The sequence below is a fragment of the Antennarius striatus genome, chromosome 12, assembly GCF_040054535.1.
Source record: "Antennarius striatus isolate MH-2024 chromosome 12, ASM4005453v1, whole genome shotgun sequence".
Taxonomy (NCBI): Eukaryota; Metazoa; Chordata; class Actinopteri; order Lophiiformes; family Antennariidae; genus Antennarius; species Antennarius striatus.
Genome location: NC_090787.1, coordinates 9105622 through 9120413, shown reverse-complemented (window position 1 = coordinate 9120413; position 14792 = coordinate 9105622). Strand labels below are relative to the sequence as shown.

At 39.3% G+C, this 14792-nt stretch overlaps 1 protein-coding gene across 1 annotated transcript in view; it reads right to left on the bottom strand.

Annotated features, from left to right (window-relative positions):
* Nucleotides 1–14792, bottom strand: part of abca12 (ATP-binding cassette, sub-family A (ABC1), member 12) — a 53577-nt gene that overhangs the window by 15074 nt on the left and 23711 nt on the right. Inside the window, exons 23-39 of the mRNA XM_068329335.1 lie at nt 13843–13957; nt 13258–13587; nt 12645–12714; nt 12413–12547; nt 11104–11265; nt 10826–11009; nt 10062–10280; nt 8668–8864; nt 7732–7889; nt 6055–6288; nt 5703–5850; nt 4977–5223; nt 3251–3340; nt 2223–2310; nt 1917–2044; nt 1351–1438; nt 1003–1111 (exon numbers count right to left, since the gene is read on the bottom strand). Of these exons, the coding sequence (XP_068185436.1) occupies nt 1003–1111; nt 1351–1438; nt 1917–2044; nt 2223–2310; nt 3251–3340; nt 4977–5223; nt 5703–5850; nt 6055–6288; nt 7732–7889; nt 8668–8864; nt 10062–10280; nt 10826–11009; nt 11104–11265; nt 12413–12547; nt 12645–12714; nt 13258–13587; nt 13843–13957 (2702 nt within the window). The remainder of the gene's footprint in view (nt 1–1002; nt 1112–1350; nt 1439–1916; nt 2045–2222; nt 2311–3250; nt 3341–4976; nt 5224–5702; nt 5851–6054; nt 6289–7731; nt 7890–8667; nt 8865–10061; nt 10281–10825; nt 11010–11103; nt 11266–12412; nt 12548–12644; nt 12715–13257; nt 13588–13842; nt 13958–14792) is intronic.

Genomic DNA, 14792 nt, shown 5'->3' with positions numbered 1-14792 from the left:
AAACAAATCAAATTGTGAAAAGCTCTCAAAACCATCATATTTGTTTAAGATATGTGAGGTAATTTTGAAGCAACCCTCCAGATATTCACTTCTCACTGAAAAAAGCCAAACTTGAATATCCCTTTCACTCCCTCAAAACAAGAAAAGTAACCATATTAAATAAATACCAAAAGGCACCATTCCTGGATATGTGGTCCATGTCTAATGTGGTAATTATGCTTCAGATAGAATGTTTGACAGACAGGTAGACAGAGTTGCATATGTGCCAGAAGGCTGGAAATATTCACAATGTCAGCCCATATTGTGTCATGCTGCACAATTACAGTTAAGTTACTGGAGGCTTTTTTTCTCTATAATGGAGCAAAAAGGGTCTCGAACCACAGTTTGCGTGTCACACAACAATGTGAGGATTAGGGCTCCGCATTTGACAGATAAATTATCACCTTGAAAAGTAATCTCTATTAATGTCCACCTTTGACTCCCTCTGCCACCGCTGTGAGTTCACAGGTAACGTTTAAATTATTTCACTACCCTTGAGCACTTTTATCATCCTGTGGGAAAGCAGGGTGCATGCACATGTACTTCTCTGTGTTACCAAATGTGTATGTTTGTTTAGTCCTGCTGGCAGGCAGATGGTCAGGGTGAAACTCAAAGCTGAAACAGTGCTGAGAAGGCGGGCCAGCCTCCTTCTCTTTAACACAACCCCCTGGTGAGCTTCACTCATCAGTATTCAACATGCATAGCAGTGTAAGTCTAAGGACACACAGCACCCCCTGGCTTCAATCCAGTGGAATGAACCATGAGCGAACACACTTTATGGTGATCCCCAATTTAAATACACATTAAATTTTGTCTAAAATTTTCTGTTTTGGTTTAGTATTTTTGCAGGTACAGAGCACTTGATTATTTAAACTTTCCTCAGACTGTGGTCTTTGGCTAATGAACTTAAATCAACATTTTACTTGTATTTTGTTTTTTTTACCAGGACACATTTCAGCTTACCATAGTCATGTGGATCCTTGTCTGCTGGAAGATTGGTGCGTAGAATGAAGTTGTTGAGGCTGTTTAAGTATGCTGGCATTGTGTGATGACCCTCAGGGTTGAACCAGACCTGAACCCATACATGCACAAAAGATGACACACATAGAAACCATCAGTCACTCTGTGACAGAGTAACTGATGGTTAATGCAAGTCTGCTACATGAGGAAATTTACACACTTGCTGCAGTAAAGCACATAAATGATAACAGCAATGTATAAATAACGTAGCACACTGATCTTGTAGCCAAAAAACTTGAATATCACGTTAAAGGAAACAGGCAGCAAAGTCGGAGAGAAATGTTACCATACCTTAGCCAGAGTACGATCTGCAGGTACAGCTGATATGTCCGTTTGCAAGTCCTTGGGTAGAGGCATACCAAAAGAAAAGCCACCATATCTGAAAGAGGTAAATATATATATATACCGATCATAACAACAGCTCCAGTTACTTCTGACGTATTTGTTGAAACAAAGTGAATTTTTTTGGTGTTTCTTTCTTTTCATCAAACAAAAATCAGACTGCAGATGAGCAGCATTCCTGGTTTGTGTCCTGGCAAATGGTTTCTGAAGTTAAGAAGTATGATGATAATGAACATGAAGGCCTAATCAATGTCTTAGGCTTAAAATAAATTATTTGTAATCAGATTTTAGAAAATTACTGCCATTCATGGAGACAAAAACTTGTTTTTCCTTTGCCAGTACTAATGATTCAAAACCTGATGTAACATTATGAAATATAATCTTTCATAGTTAAAAAAAGAGTTCATCAAATTTGAGTATTGACTAAAACAAATACTATACAAGTTATCAATGGAGCGTGGGATGAATACTTAGTGTGGCTTCATTAACTGATATTGTATACTGCTTTCATTCACCTGTTTCTGATAAAGTCGTTTGCTGTGGCTGCCAGGTAGTTCTCCACGTTGATACCACTTAGGTTGTATACGATTTGAGATGAAGGGATCCTCTTATGTGGGGGCTGGAAGTTGTCCTCTGCACAAGTCTACAATACATCAAAGACAAACTTTTGACATGTGCCCATTTTGAAACCTTCATGCACATGAGCACACACACACACACACGCGCGCGCATGCACGCACGCACACACACACACACACACACACACACACACACACACACACACACACACACACACACACTTCTCAAAAGTCCGGTCTCACCTGTTCCTTAGGTGTACATTTACAGGTAGTAAATGGTTTGAAGCTGTTCCCACTGGAATTCCACTTGTTTGTGTTTGTTGTGCAACCCCTTTAAAGAAACAGTCACGAAATTACATGGAAATGGAAATCATCAAAGTTAAAACCTACAGAGTGGCAAAAAAAGTAAAAGCACTAATACCGTAACTTTGAGTATGTATTTTTATTGAGAGTTTGAGACCCAAGAACTTTATCTAATATCCAAAAGTTTTCAAAGCTGTTAAACATGTGCTATTATGTTGCATAGTGTTCAATCTCCTTTTTTGTGTATTTTGTGCTCTGTTGACACAATGAATTTTTGGTGTTTTTTTCTTTTCATCAAACAAAAATGATCAACTCCTCCAAAGTGTTTCTGCCAAATGCTTTGAAGAACCCATTGTTCAGAACACAAAACATTTCGGAGCATTACATATGGCTTTGTAAATCGCATAGACACCTGTTACTTCAAATAAATCAACACCATTGATCATAGTCAAAGTGGCCCATCAGATTGTCTATCTTTGTCATGTAATTAAATACAATCATCAGTGAGGCATGTGCATTTTGGTCCATATTTTTTTCTCCTTTCACTCTATTTTTTTTCTTGCGGAGTATTTTAAATGCATCTGAGGTCTGTTCCACGAGTGCCAACATTGATTTGAGTGCCTCTTAGGGCAAAATCTCCCCTATAAACACAAAGTGTTTATGGAATACAAATGATCCTCTCACATCACAGTCCTGCTGCAGGCTTTCAGCTGCATGTGATGAACTGAGGGAGGGACATTGAAGAGATAAGTGAAAGAGAGGCAGAGGGAGAGGGAGAGCTGAAATTAAAAGAGACAAGGTAGTAAAATAAAATATGTTCGATGAGCTAGCATGAGAAGAAGAGTGAGTGAAATATTAAAATTTTCACTCTCTGAATAAGAGAAGAACAAAGGATCAAATCCATACAGAGTATCGGACAAAATGCAGCATTTTGGGTGGAGGTAGGCACATAAGGAGTTATAACATACATGTCATCAGACTTGTCGAGGCACGAGTTATCAAGCCCAGGGAATGATAGCATGATGTCTTCCAATTCACTTGAGTTGGGATTTTGGTTACTGTGGAGTCAGAAAACCAAAAGTCAGGTTCAAGACAATGATGATAATAATAACTTTTATGAGTCCCGAATATAGCAACAGCAGTCGGACAGGTTATATCTGAATTATTTATAATTCTCGGTGACTGGGGTTATACAAAGAGTTATGACTTAAGGTCGACCCTAACCAAGGTTTTGTTGATAGAAAAGTTAGTCAATAAAATAACCATTGGGCCTCTGTCAGAGATTCTAGTGTAACATACTACAATGTGTGATTTGAGATTTATGATTCAGATTATTTTTAGTACCCCCCACGTTGAAATGCAAACAAGGATGCCCATCTAAATGAAATAGTGATAAAACTCCTAACACGTGGAAATCTGCAATCTCCAGATGTTACAATGAAGCATTATAGATGACGGTCAGCATCAGACTAGGTCTGAGCTGATGGTTCTCTCCCAGCAAACTTGCCAATTGGCTGCAATGAAGGAGTTTTGGTAATCTTTTTCACAAGTGGATGGAAGGTTGCACAAGAGATTAGTAGCAATAGCAACACTGAAGTGTTGCACTGAATTACTACAATGAAGAGGGAGCTGAGCTGGCTGGAAAATATTTGGGTGATTCGGTGAATTTGGATTGAAACCCTAACTTCTGGTTTTGGGTAGTAACTAACGGAATTAAATGATGGTGGCAGAAAGCTTTGTCCATGTTGGAGACAGAGTGACATCTGCGGATGGATGGATGGATGGATGGATGGATGGATGGATGGATTATGGATGGATGGATGATAGATGTGTGGATATACAGACTAAAATAGATCTTTGAACATTAACTGCCAATAACTAACTGTAGTGCCTACCTAACCCTAACACTGATGTAATGAAAAATAAATGAGGGCATGTCATTTCTCACTCTGGCTTGTATATCAAGCTTAAGAGGATGGAGGACAGCGTCTTTACAGCCTTTGATAGAGATTGGCACCTCAGGATTTTCTCCCTTGTGAGACATCCCTTTGATCATACAATAGCACCTCTCATGAATGAAAGTATTCATCGCAACCTCCTGACACCTTTAATTCATCTCACTTTGATCTCGCATCACAACCACCTTCATCACAGTCTTCATCACAATCAACTTGTCCTTTGCTAAAGGTTTGTCTGTCCTTTAAAACACTAAAGCTCATGATTTATTGTAGAATATCATCTTATATGTAAGACACAATAACCCTGCAAACTTGCAGGAGCCCAGTCAAGAAACAGGTATGTGAACCCTTCACCAAGACTGCAAGGTTGTTTCACTAAACAGCTCACTGTTGATAAAGTTTTTTTTGTTTTGTTTTCATTGGAGGTCAAGCTGTTGGATTTTTGTAAATGCTAAAATATTTGTCATCTTTTGAGCTTCACCACAGGACAAGTCAGTTGCATGGAAACAATACCTGACACAACTTGAATTACTTTTTTCAGAAGCCCTGATGTTGTGAGTTGTTGTCTCTTGGGACTCACTTTTGGGTTGACTTTCTCAGTGAGTTAACATGAAACATCAATGGTCTGAACTACTCCAAACATGCTCGATATAAAAACACGCCAATTATCCCTGCTGACTAATGGGTAATCCCCTGAGTACTCCTTGGTACTTTTCTTTTTGCCATGTTGACTGACCTGAAGAATGAGTAGCTCGGTGACATGTTGTAAAGAGCAGGGCTAAGCTCCAGCTCTGGATAGTGCCATACGTCAGTCTTGAGGGAGCCAAGACCCATAGCAAAAAAGACAAACACAACAGGGAGCAGGATCTCAGAGATTAGGCCTTTCCAGTCTCGACGGCTGTGGTGGAACCTCTTGATCAAAATAGCTGTCGTTTGCTGCCAAGCCAGGGCCAAGCCAGATGTCGTGCTCAAACTATTAAATTCTACAGGAAAAAAGTTGGAGACAGGATTTGATCATTTTTTTAAGTTATAACTTTGTAATATCTTTGTCTGTACAGCTGAAGGAAATCTTAGAATTGTAGGCCGTGGAATTCATCAAGATGAGTATTTACTTGTAGATGTTATCAAACAGGGATTGTGGGGTGATTTTCAAATATGTTAGGTATTTATGTTAGGTATTAAATTCTAATTAAAGTATTAAATTGAGTATGGGGGAAAAAAACATCACAATGAGCACTACCATTGATCACATCTATAAAGTGACTGTATAAATAGGAGAGGGTTCATATGAAAGATGTCCTTTAGGCATTATTTTACTTAATATATTCAAAGTCAACTGTCCACTCCCTAGATTTTATTTGATTAATGTAAATGTTTGCAGATGACGGAGATGAGCAAAAGAGGCATGTGGATACGTAGCCTGGGGGTCAGGCTTTATGAAACAAAAACCATGGGAACTCACTCTGCTTGTCATCAAATTCAGAGGTGCTTTCACTCAAGTCTGATTGGAAGCTGTCAATGGATTCGGTGTCAAAGACTTTCTTTGAGACAGTTGGCAGGACATCATCACCCTCTGCTTCTGAGTTGTCTTGAATCAACTGGAGGAATACCTGCAGAGACAAAGGAAAGCATTAGCATCCGTGTATAACAATGAACATGTCAGTCTGTTTTTATTAGTTATTCATGGATTATGAATACACTTACAATGTGAACAAAATCATGAGTGCTAGCATGTCTAGATCTACATTGTTTTACTTGACAAATATTTACAAGTAGCTCAGCCTGCCCACTCCTGTGGGTACATATGAGCTTACCTCCTCTAGGGTAGTGTCAGAGATGCCATAGCCTCCAAGCTGCAGGGCATCCAGGTTAGAGTCCAGTGCAGTCAGAAGTGATCGGTATGAGGAGGCACTGGAAGAGCTGAAGGGTGGCAGTGAGTAGACTAGGTCACCTCCCTGGGTCTCTTTAAGTCGAGCTTCAGGCACATGAGCTTGGATGAAAGATTTCAGTTCAGCAGTGTCAATCTGATCAGATTCTGCTATTTGAGTCTGTAGAGAGAAGCAGGAATAAGTTAGGATATACATCGTTTGCACAAAAATACATCAGCAGACTGCAGTGTGCTTACAGTCATTTTAAAAAAGTAACTTTTGCTTTTGGATGTACATGCTCTTCCATTGCTTTTGTCATTCAGTTGTGATATGCTGAGTAACAGATAAGCAGTCACGTTAATGATCATTGAACCATGTTGAAAAAGCTCACAAAGCAAAAACTGCATGTTGTGTTAAAGTACACTACTAAGGATTAGTGTCAAACCCCACAGACTGCACATGACAGGAGAAAACACTTTAAGATTCAGGTTGCTTTTATAATGCATGGATCTGTGCTGGCAGCAAATTTTAAAATGGAGAATCAGCTGTTGACTCAGACTAAAAACATACAAATGAGCTGCGTGCTGTGTAGATGTGCTTAAGCATTGTTCACGTGCATTCCAAGTCATTCCACCAAACTTTTCATATATAACTCGTTATACTGGCTATAACAGTGGCTAGGCACAACATGGAGAAGGCATTTCATACAGATATAAGAAACAGTGAAAATATGCAGTTGACATACAGGATACTATATGTTAGCTGCATACCGTCTGTTCTATAAGACACTATGAGATCATTATCTATGCATTTTTTTTGTGAACGGAAAAAAAACATTGAGAGCAGGCTGTTTTTGTCAAGGCTGCTAGATTATAATATTTGCACATGGAAATAGAAAAATATAGAAATGCATTAAATACAAAAATACATGCAGTATGTAGTCCAACAAGACATCAATAACGAAAGGAAATACCGTACATCAGCATTCCCCCAAGTCAGGCAAAAGGATCCTCAATAGTACAAGAAGTAACAGCCTTTTCACTGATTCAAATTGTTCCACTCTTTGGTAATGTAATATTTAAAAGACAATTTCCTAATCTCACTATTGATAAATTGATCAAGGACAGTTAGTCTGGAGACCTACTACAGTGTGAAATTAATTTATACTTTATATAATTTCATATGTAAGATAATCAGGACATTTGGCAAAAAAATTGCAGTAAAAAATATATACAGTTCTGTTCTTATTTTACCATCGTCAACAACTGTCCAACTTTCTCATGTGATAAAGAACAATGTGATCTTAAAGAAATGATAAATCTAAGGACAGGGCTGTCAAGCAGGTTCTAGAATCGAGGGGGTAGAATCCATATAAATTATGCAGCCCAAAGTGAATACAGAGTATTCATTTATTCATTCATTCATTCATGAAAATAGCTTTACTGTGTTTGGTTTTTTTTGGGTTTTTTATCAGATAAAGTGACAGTACTGCAATTGGTATTGTGAACCAATTTGGTGTCCCATGACGTGAAATAAACCCTAAGATTTATTTACAAACCAACAGGCCTGCCTCTCAATAATAATGTCATGAGAAAGTCACTTAATTTGCATCAGGATAATTACCTTCTTGGTGAGAGTGAGTTTGTAGCCCTGGCATAGCTTGTCTTTAAGGTAGAACGGAGATCCACAGCACTTCAGGCTTCCCTTTTCCAATAGGGCGATGCGGTCACTCAAAACTTCAGCTTCGTCCAGATGGTGGGTGGACATGATAATGGTACAGTCTGAGAGCACACACACACACACACACACACACACACACACACACACACACACACACACACACACACACACACACACACACACACACACACACACACACACACACACACACACACACACACACACACACACACACAGAATTACAGTAGTTAAGATTTAAGAATTTTTTTGTCATTTTGGTAATTTCCTATCCTCAAGGTTACATTTACAACATATATCTAAATAAGCAAGCAAAAATGTTACAAAGACAAGGCTACATGCTGTGTCATGCCGGTGCACAAAGAACAAGTAAAGCAGAAAGTTTATTTTGAAAGACAACCACCTGGTACCAAAACCTAAATGGAATCTGGATTAGGGCCAATTAGTCTGGATGTTTTCCTCATCCACAAATCCTGATTTTTGTTAGTCTCCGACTTGTTAAAACAGCTATGAGCAATGACAAATAAAAAATCTTTTAGATTTGCTTCATGCTAAATTTGAAGTGAGCAGGGTATACCACAGGTTCACTGCTCTTCTTTCTTCGAGAAAATAAAGACATGTTTTTTTGAAAAATACTGGCATATACATCCACGTGACAGCTTGGCATATAGTCATATAAAATATTGATATGATTGGTGACAGTGATATGGTGGGGACACTGCTAGATATTTATTTATTAATCAAGTGCTAAGTCACAAGTTTGTGATTATACATTAATACATTTGCAATATTTACTGTCTTTTGTATGCAGACGTTAAATTAACTATTAATTAACCACGTATGTATTTTAGAGAGACTCACTTTTCTTATGCTGGATAATAATGTCCCAGATGTTGCGCCTGGAGCAGGGATCAACTCCTGTAGTGGGCTCATCCAGAACCACCAAGCGAGAGCCCCCAATGAAGGCAATGGATATTGACAGCTTGCGCTTCATGCCGCCCGAAAGGGTGCCCACTTGCTTGTGTCTGTGAGGGTACATGCCTGTCTCCAATAAGATCCTGGCAGGGAAGTCATTGAAGATGTTTATGCATGGCGTTCATGTTAAGACATTACTTTAAGCATTACAACCCAGAGTTACAACTCCATCAATTACCCAGCAGGTGTTTCTGAACAACAGGTACCAGAGAACACTTACAGCTACTTGCCTTTCGGTCCAGGTTTACTACAGCTTCTCTTATCATGCAGAAACTCTCGACAACTAGTCTAATGATGCAAATTGAAATCTCACTTCATGATATCAAAGAATGAAAAATCCCTGCTCCCATAAGCTCATTCAAGAAATAGAAAGAAAGAAAATATAAAAATATAGATTCTTTTGCACGGCGGCACGGTGGCGCAGTGGGTAGCATTGTTGCTGCACAGCAAGGCGGTACCGCGTTCAAGTTCAGCTCTGTGCGGCATTTGCATGTTCTCCCCGTGGCTGCTTGGGTTCTCTTCGGGTTCTCCGGCTTCCTCCCACCTCTAAAAACATACCCTTCAGGTGCCCATTGTAATTTGCCTCAGTGTGTGAGTGTGAGCGTTTGTGGTTGTTTGTCTCTGTGTGGCTCCGCGGTGCACTGGCGTCGTGCCTGGAGGTTCCCCCACCTCACTCCCTAAGCCAGCTGGGATAGGCTCCAGCTCCCCATGACCCGTGACAGCGGATAAAGCGGTGACACAAAATGGGTAGATGGAAATTCTTTTACAAAACACAGGCATGAAACAAGGAAAGCACTATTTTATATTTGTGTTACAACTGCATTCTCACCCATTCTCATCACTGACTATGGAAGTATCTGATATATTTCACAGCATTGGAGAATTGATTTATTCATGCAGCATTTTTTTGGTACTTAACATTGATAAAATCTCACAGCGAGGCCGGGAGTTGCATGTAAATTATGGCAGATATAGTCATAATCTAACTTGCTCATAATATTATAGTTTATACGTAAATTTATTTTGTGTAACCAGTCACTGGTGCTAAGAACTGTTTTATATTCATTGTTAAGCTCTCACAACCTCCCTCATATTTCCTTTTTATTGGTGAAACATGCCATCAAATGAGATAAAGATAGTCTTTTATTATGCCTCAGAACAAAACCAGGTGTAAAATATAGCACTGCTACATCATCCAGAACCCCTTACATCATCTGCAAGACACAACATATTATTCTTTAATGCACAACGGTCCCTGCAGTGGATGATCGGTCACTTACGTTCGGACGTGCTCTCGCAGTTCCGTGTGAGACCATTGTGGGGCTTTGAGCTGGCCATACAGCAGCAAGTGTTCCATGGTGGTCATATGATCAAACAGGACATCATACTGCATACACACCCCTAGATCTCTGCGAATGTCACCAATGTTACTCTGCATATCTCTCCCATAAATCTCAATGGAGCCAAATGATGGGCTGAAAAGTCCAGTTAGGAGAGACCTGGGTGGGGCACAACAGCATTTCTTGCATGAGTTACAACAGAATTGATAGATTTGTAAAGTTTTAATGAAAATTTAATGTGATGATTAAAGTTTCACAGAACAAATTGGCAATTGTTTGCTTTGTGTACATTTGTAACTCATGGTATAAAATGTTGAAAATGGCCTTTGTTTTCATTCTATTTAACTGTTCTAATGGAGAGAAGGACATGAAATCTTATTTTGGTTTTGGTTCTTTTTAATTTCTGTTAAATCTGTTTCTGCTCCTGCATTCATCGTGTGTTTCCCCAGATAGCAGCATCAGCAAAATTAGTCATGTTGATGAAGACCCGTTAGGGTAATCTCTACCATGCTGCATTTGCTGTGCCAGATTTGAACAAAACAATCTCTCTGTCAGCAGCAGCCCATTGAGATGATTAAAGGGATGCACAAATCAAATTAAAAGACTCTGTGTAGAGTATATATTGCCAAAATGCACTTGTATTCATTTGAGGACATGCTGATACAGTGAAAATGGAAGCATGGAAGCAACTGTGCCGCACATACATAGTGGTGGTCTTGCCGGCTCCATTGTGGCCAAGCAGTGATGTTATATGACCCTCGTAGAAGGAAACATTAAGGTTTTGAATAGCCACTCTGTCACCATAGATCTTGCCTAGACTGTGGAGAGAAACACCCACTCGGAGCTCTGATAGGTCCTCAGCAGTCTGTGAGGAAAATTTGCTTTGACCTGACAGGAACATGGATACAGAAGCAACCTGGTGGTTAGGCCTAGAAATGAGGGGCTAACTCAATTATAAAACGCGTGTCTTTTTTTTCTATACCTTTTCCCTCACTGTCCATGAAGACAGGGTGGTTGCTTTGCATGATGTTGTTGAAGAGGAGTCCTTTATACATCTTGGTGCTGGACTTGGAGCAACAGCACAGGTTAGCCCAGAATGAGACCTTGAAAGGGAAGAACCATGGGGCAGGGATGCCATATTTTCCTGAAGGATACAAAAGAGTTCAAAGATAAGATTACTAGCGGGAAGCCGTGGAAATTCCACGGTAAAACAATAATATCAGATGTCGTTTATTTTCTTTTTTTTCTTCGCCGTCACAAGAAAACAAACCGCTGTGTACAACAAAGCTGTAAAGGCTCCGTGTGTGTGGGACGGACGAATGCGAAGACGAAGTTTGCTTCGGCGTTACGATCCGGCCATCCGGGTAGACGCCGGCTTCGTGAGTTCAGTCCTGGTGAGTAAAGCATCAGGGTTCCCCAAACGACAACGTGAGGTACGTCACAATCAAAGAATATAAAACGCTATGTTTGACGAAGCCAAAACAGCTTTGTAAGTAAGAGACATTGACAAATGTGACTACTGGAGCTAATTCAATTAGTGGCCCGATCTTCTGGGTAGACGCCGGAAGCGTGACAGCCTGAGGTTTTCAAGTGAGCTTATTAAAATATATAAGTGGGGATAAAGCTATCATTAGCTGCTGCATTTGGTTCATACTATCCCAGCTGACTTATGGGCGAAAGACAGGGGAAACTCCAAATGCAACGCAAGTGCACTTTGGATCTGCATGAAAAAGACAAACAACCACTCACACCTACAGGTGATTTGGAATGATCAATTCACCTAAGCTGCATGTTTTTGGAGGTGGGTGGAAGCTGGATAACCTGGAGGGAACCCCACGCAGCCACGTAGAGAACATTCAAACACCCCAAAGAAAGTAAATGAACCAGGAACTTTCTAGCTATGAAGTGACAGGGCTACCGACTGCGCCACCATGCTGCCCTGACACCATAATATAAAATATAAAAAAACATCACTGAAGTTTTCTCTCAATAAGAAAAAAAACTCGAATTTTAGACTTATTAAAGATTTACTACTATTTTTGACAAATCTAACTTCACTGCACAAATTAAGTTTCTTTCTTAGCAATGTTAATATCATCACAATACTAACATTGTCATGCTAATGCAAATACTGCTATGAAGCTTCAACTGCGGCGGATCCAACAAAGATAAAGAGATGAAAATGACAAAGACAAAGCAAAAAAAGTAGATTTTTTGTAAATATCACGTCTAGTTGAATAAAAGTTATAAAACAAAAATTATTAAAATTATAAAATGATTTTACAGCTTACCTGGAAAGACCATGCGGATGTAAGCACCCATTAAGAAGTAGAGGATAGAGTCGATGAACAACAACCAGCAAAGCCAACCAAAAGAAGCTGTGTCTCCACTAATGGGTGAGCTGTAAGAGTTGCTCCACTGAATGCCTGAAGATGGTAAATGATTCAGGGTTTTATTGGTTTGTCATTTACTAAAGTAGATTTAATTGTAAAGGTCTTCTTTGGCACAAATACAAATACAAACCTTCTCCTAGGTTTTCATAGCGAGACACATATTGACTGGCATAACTGAAGCAGGTGGGGGAAAACAAACTCTGTGGGAAGGTGAAAGACAAATTAGACAAAGATACACTGGATGTAGATGCACAAGTGATGCTAGAATACACTAAGATCGATAGAAAAACTCTTCACTAAATAGATGTCATAAAAAAAATGTTTTCTTTAAAATAATGAGTTCTGTACCTTTTTGTATTTCCCTTAACATCACATTCAATTTTCAGTATATTCTAAAGAATTTACTACTATATACTATATTGTTTCTTAATGTAGCCACAAGAGGGCACAAGCCAGTGTCTTATTGTGCCGGTCCCAAGCCCAGATAAATACAGAGGGTTGTGTCAGGAAGGGCATCCGACCTAAAACTTTTGCCAAATCAAAAACGTATCGGTCAAGGCCCGGGTTAACAATGACCGCCATCGGTGCTGTTTTCCAACAGGGTGCCGGTGGAAATTGGACTACTATTGGTCGAAGAAGGAGAAGAAAAGTGTGTCCATAGGACACACTGATTTAATGCACATATCGCAGTCCTATCACTACATTCCTAAACATTAAAAAAAATCAAAGAGATGGTTTCTTACCAGGGCATTCTTCTGAGAAAAGGTAAGACTGGTCTCAATGGCCATGACCATGATGAAGGGGAAGAAGCAGAGAATGTAGATGAGGCTGCCACTGAGGCCAGCGATGTAGGTCTTGTCAAAGAAGGAGGCGATCAGATAACTAAAGGCCACAATGCTCAAACCATAATCGCAGAGGTATAAGAAAACGAGGAAGCTGTCACTCTTGGGCAAGATGCTTCCATACTTGAGCACCAGTGTGAGGAGCAAGATGGTCACCACAAGAAAAGCAACACACTCTAGGAACCAGGCAAAGAAGTGGCTCAGTGGGTTGACGCCCATCATTTTCATGTACTGTGGGAAAAACAAATGCAAAATTTCAGTAAAATAAATGTCTATACATTTCAGTAAAATACGGAGAATCTTTTAGTTTGCCAGTTTACAATATAAAAGAAACATAAAAAAGCTAAACAGCTACTGCTACAGAGATGCTAACTGTACTTCCAACTTTGAGTCAGAAAGGAGATACTCATCATTGCATTTTGAATATTAAAAATCCAGCGTGTAGCAGTAGGTTTTTATCATTTTTCAACTGAAAGAAAACAGTACCTCATGCAGCCTCAGCTCTCTCTCATGAACCAATTTCTTCACAAAATCAGCCACAAACAGCATCCAGGCCATCATGAGCACGAGTGGAAAGACAATAGAGATTCCAAGCAGGTACCTAGGTTATACAAGGGTGGAAACCATCATTTTTTAAGAAAACCCGATGTCAAGTCACTAGTAAACATTGGGGGGAAAAGCCAGTCATTTAGTTGATGTCATGTAAGAGACGCATTGCAGTTAAGTGATAATCATGAGTGTTGGAGGATTTTTGAGTCATGTCATGATCCTCATTTTATTTACACAAATAAATCCGTGTCTGTTTCATTTTTTTCAATTTCTGACCAAATAATATCCAGAACCTGACTCATAGGAATTTAGTGCTTGTTGTTTTTCATGCCACACAGATATGTCTTAGCTATCATGTCAAATGTAGCACTGTTGTATAATATATTGACTGAATGATGGAAATTTATCTTGAAAATAATTAATTATGTCTATTTATTGTCTGACTGTCTGCCTGTCTGTCTATCTATATATCTATTTATGCATCCATCCATCAATTCATCCATCCATCTATCTCAGAATAATAGAGATGAGAGGGTCATTAAAGCTTTCAGTTAGCCAAGCCACAGAAAGTTGCCCACTTGTACTTCCTACATGAGATTTCAGTACTGTCTTACAATGTGCTCCAGGACAAGAACAAACATAGTCAGTACATGCAAGCGTGACCTATTGAACAAAGTGTACTGCATTAACGCACAATTTAAATCCAAACCAATTTTGGAATGCATGTTTGATACAGTGTGTGGTGTTCTTTATAGCTATTAAAAGTTGCAGTGTACATTTTTAAATATGTATACTATCATACAACAACAATAATATCCACACACATTACAGCCAATTATAAAATGAACAGCTCCTGCAAATGAATATTCACTTTCGATCCCACCTGG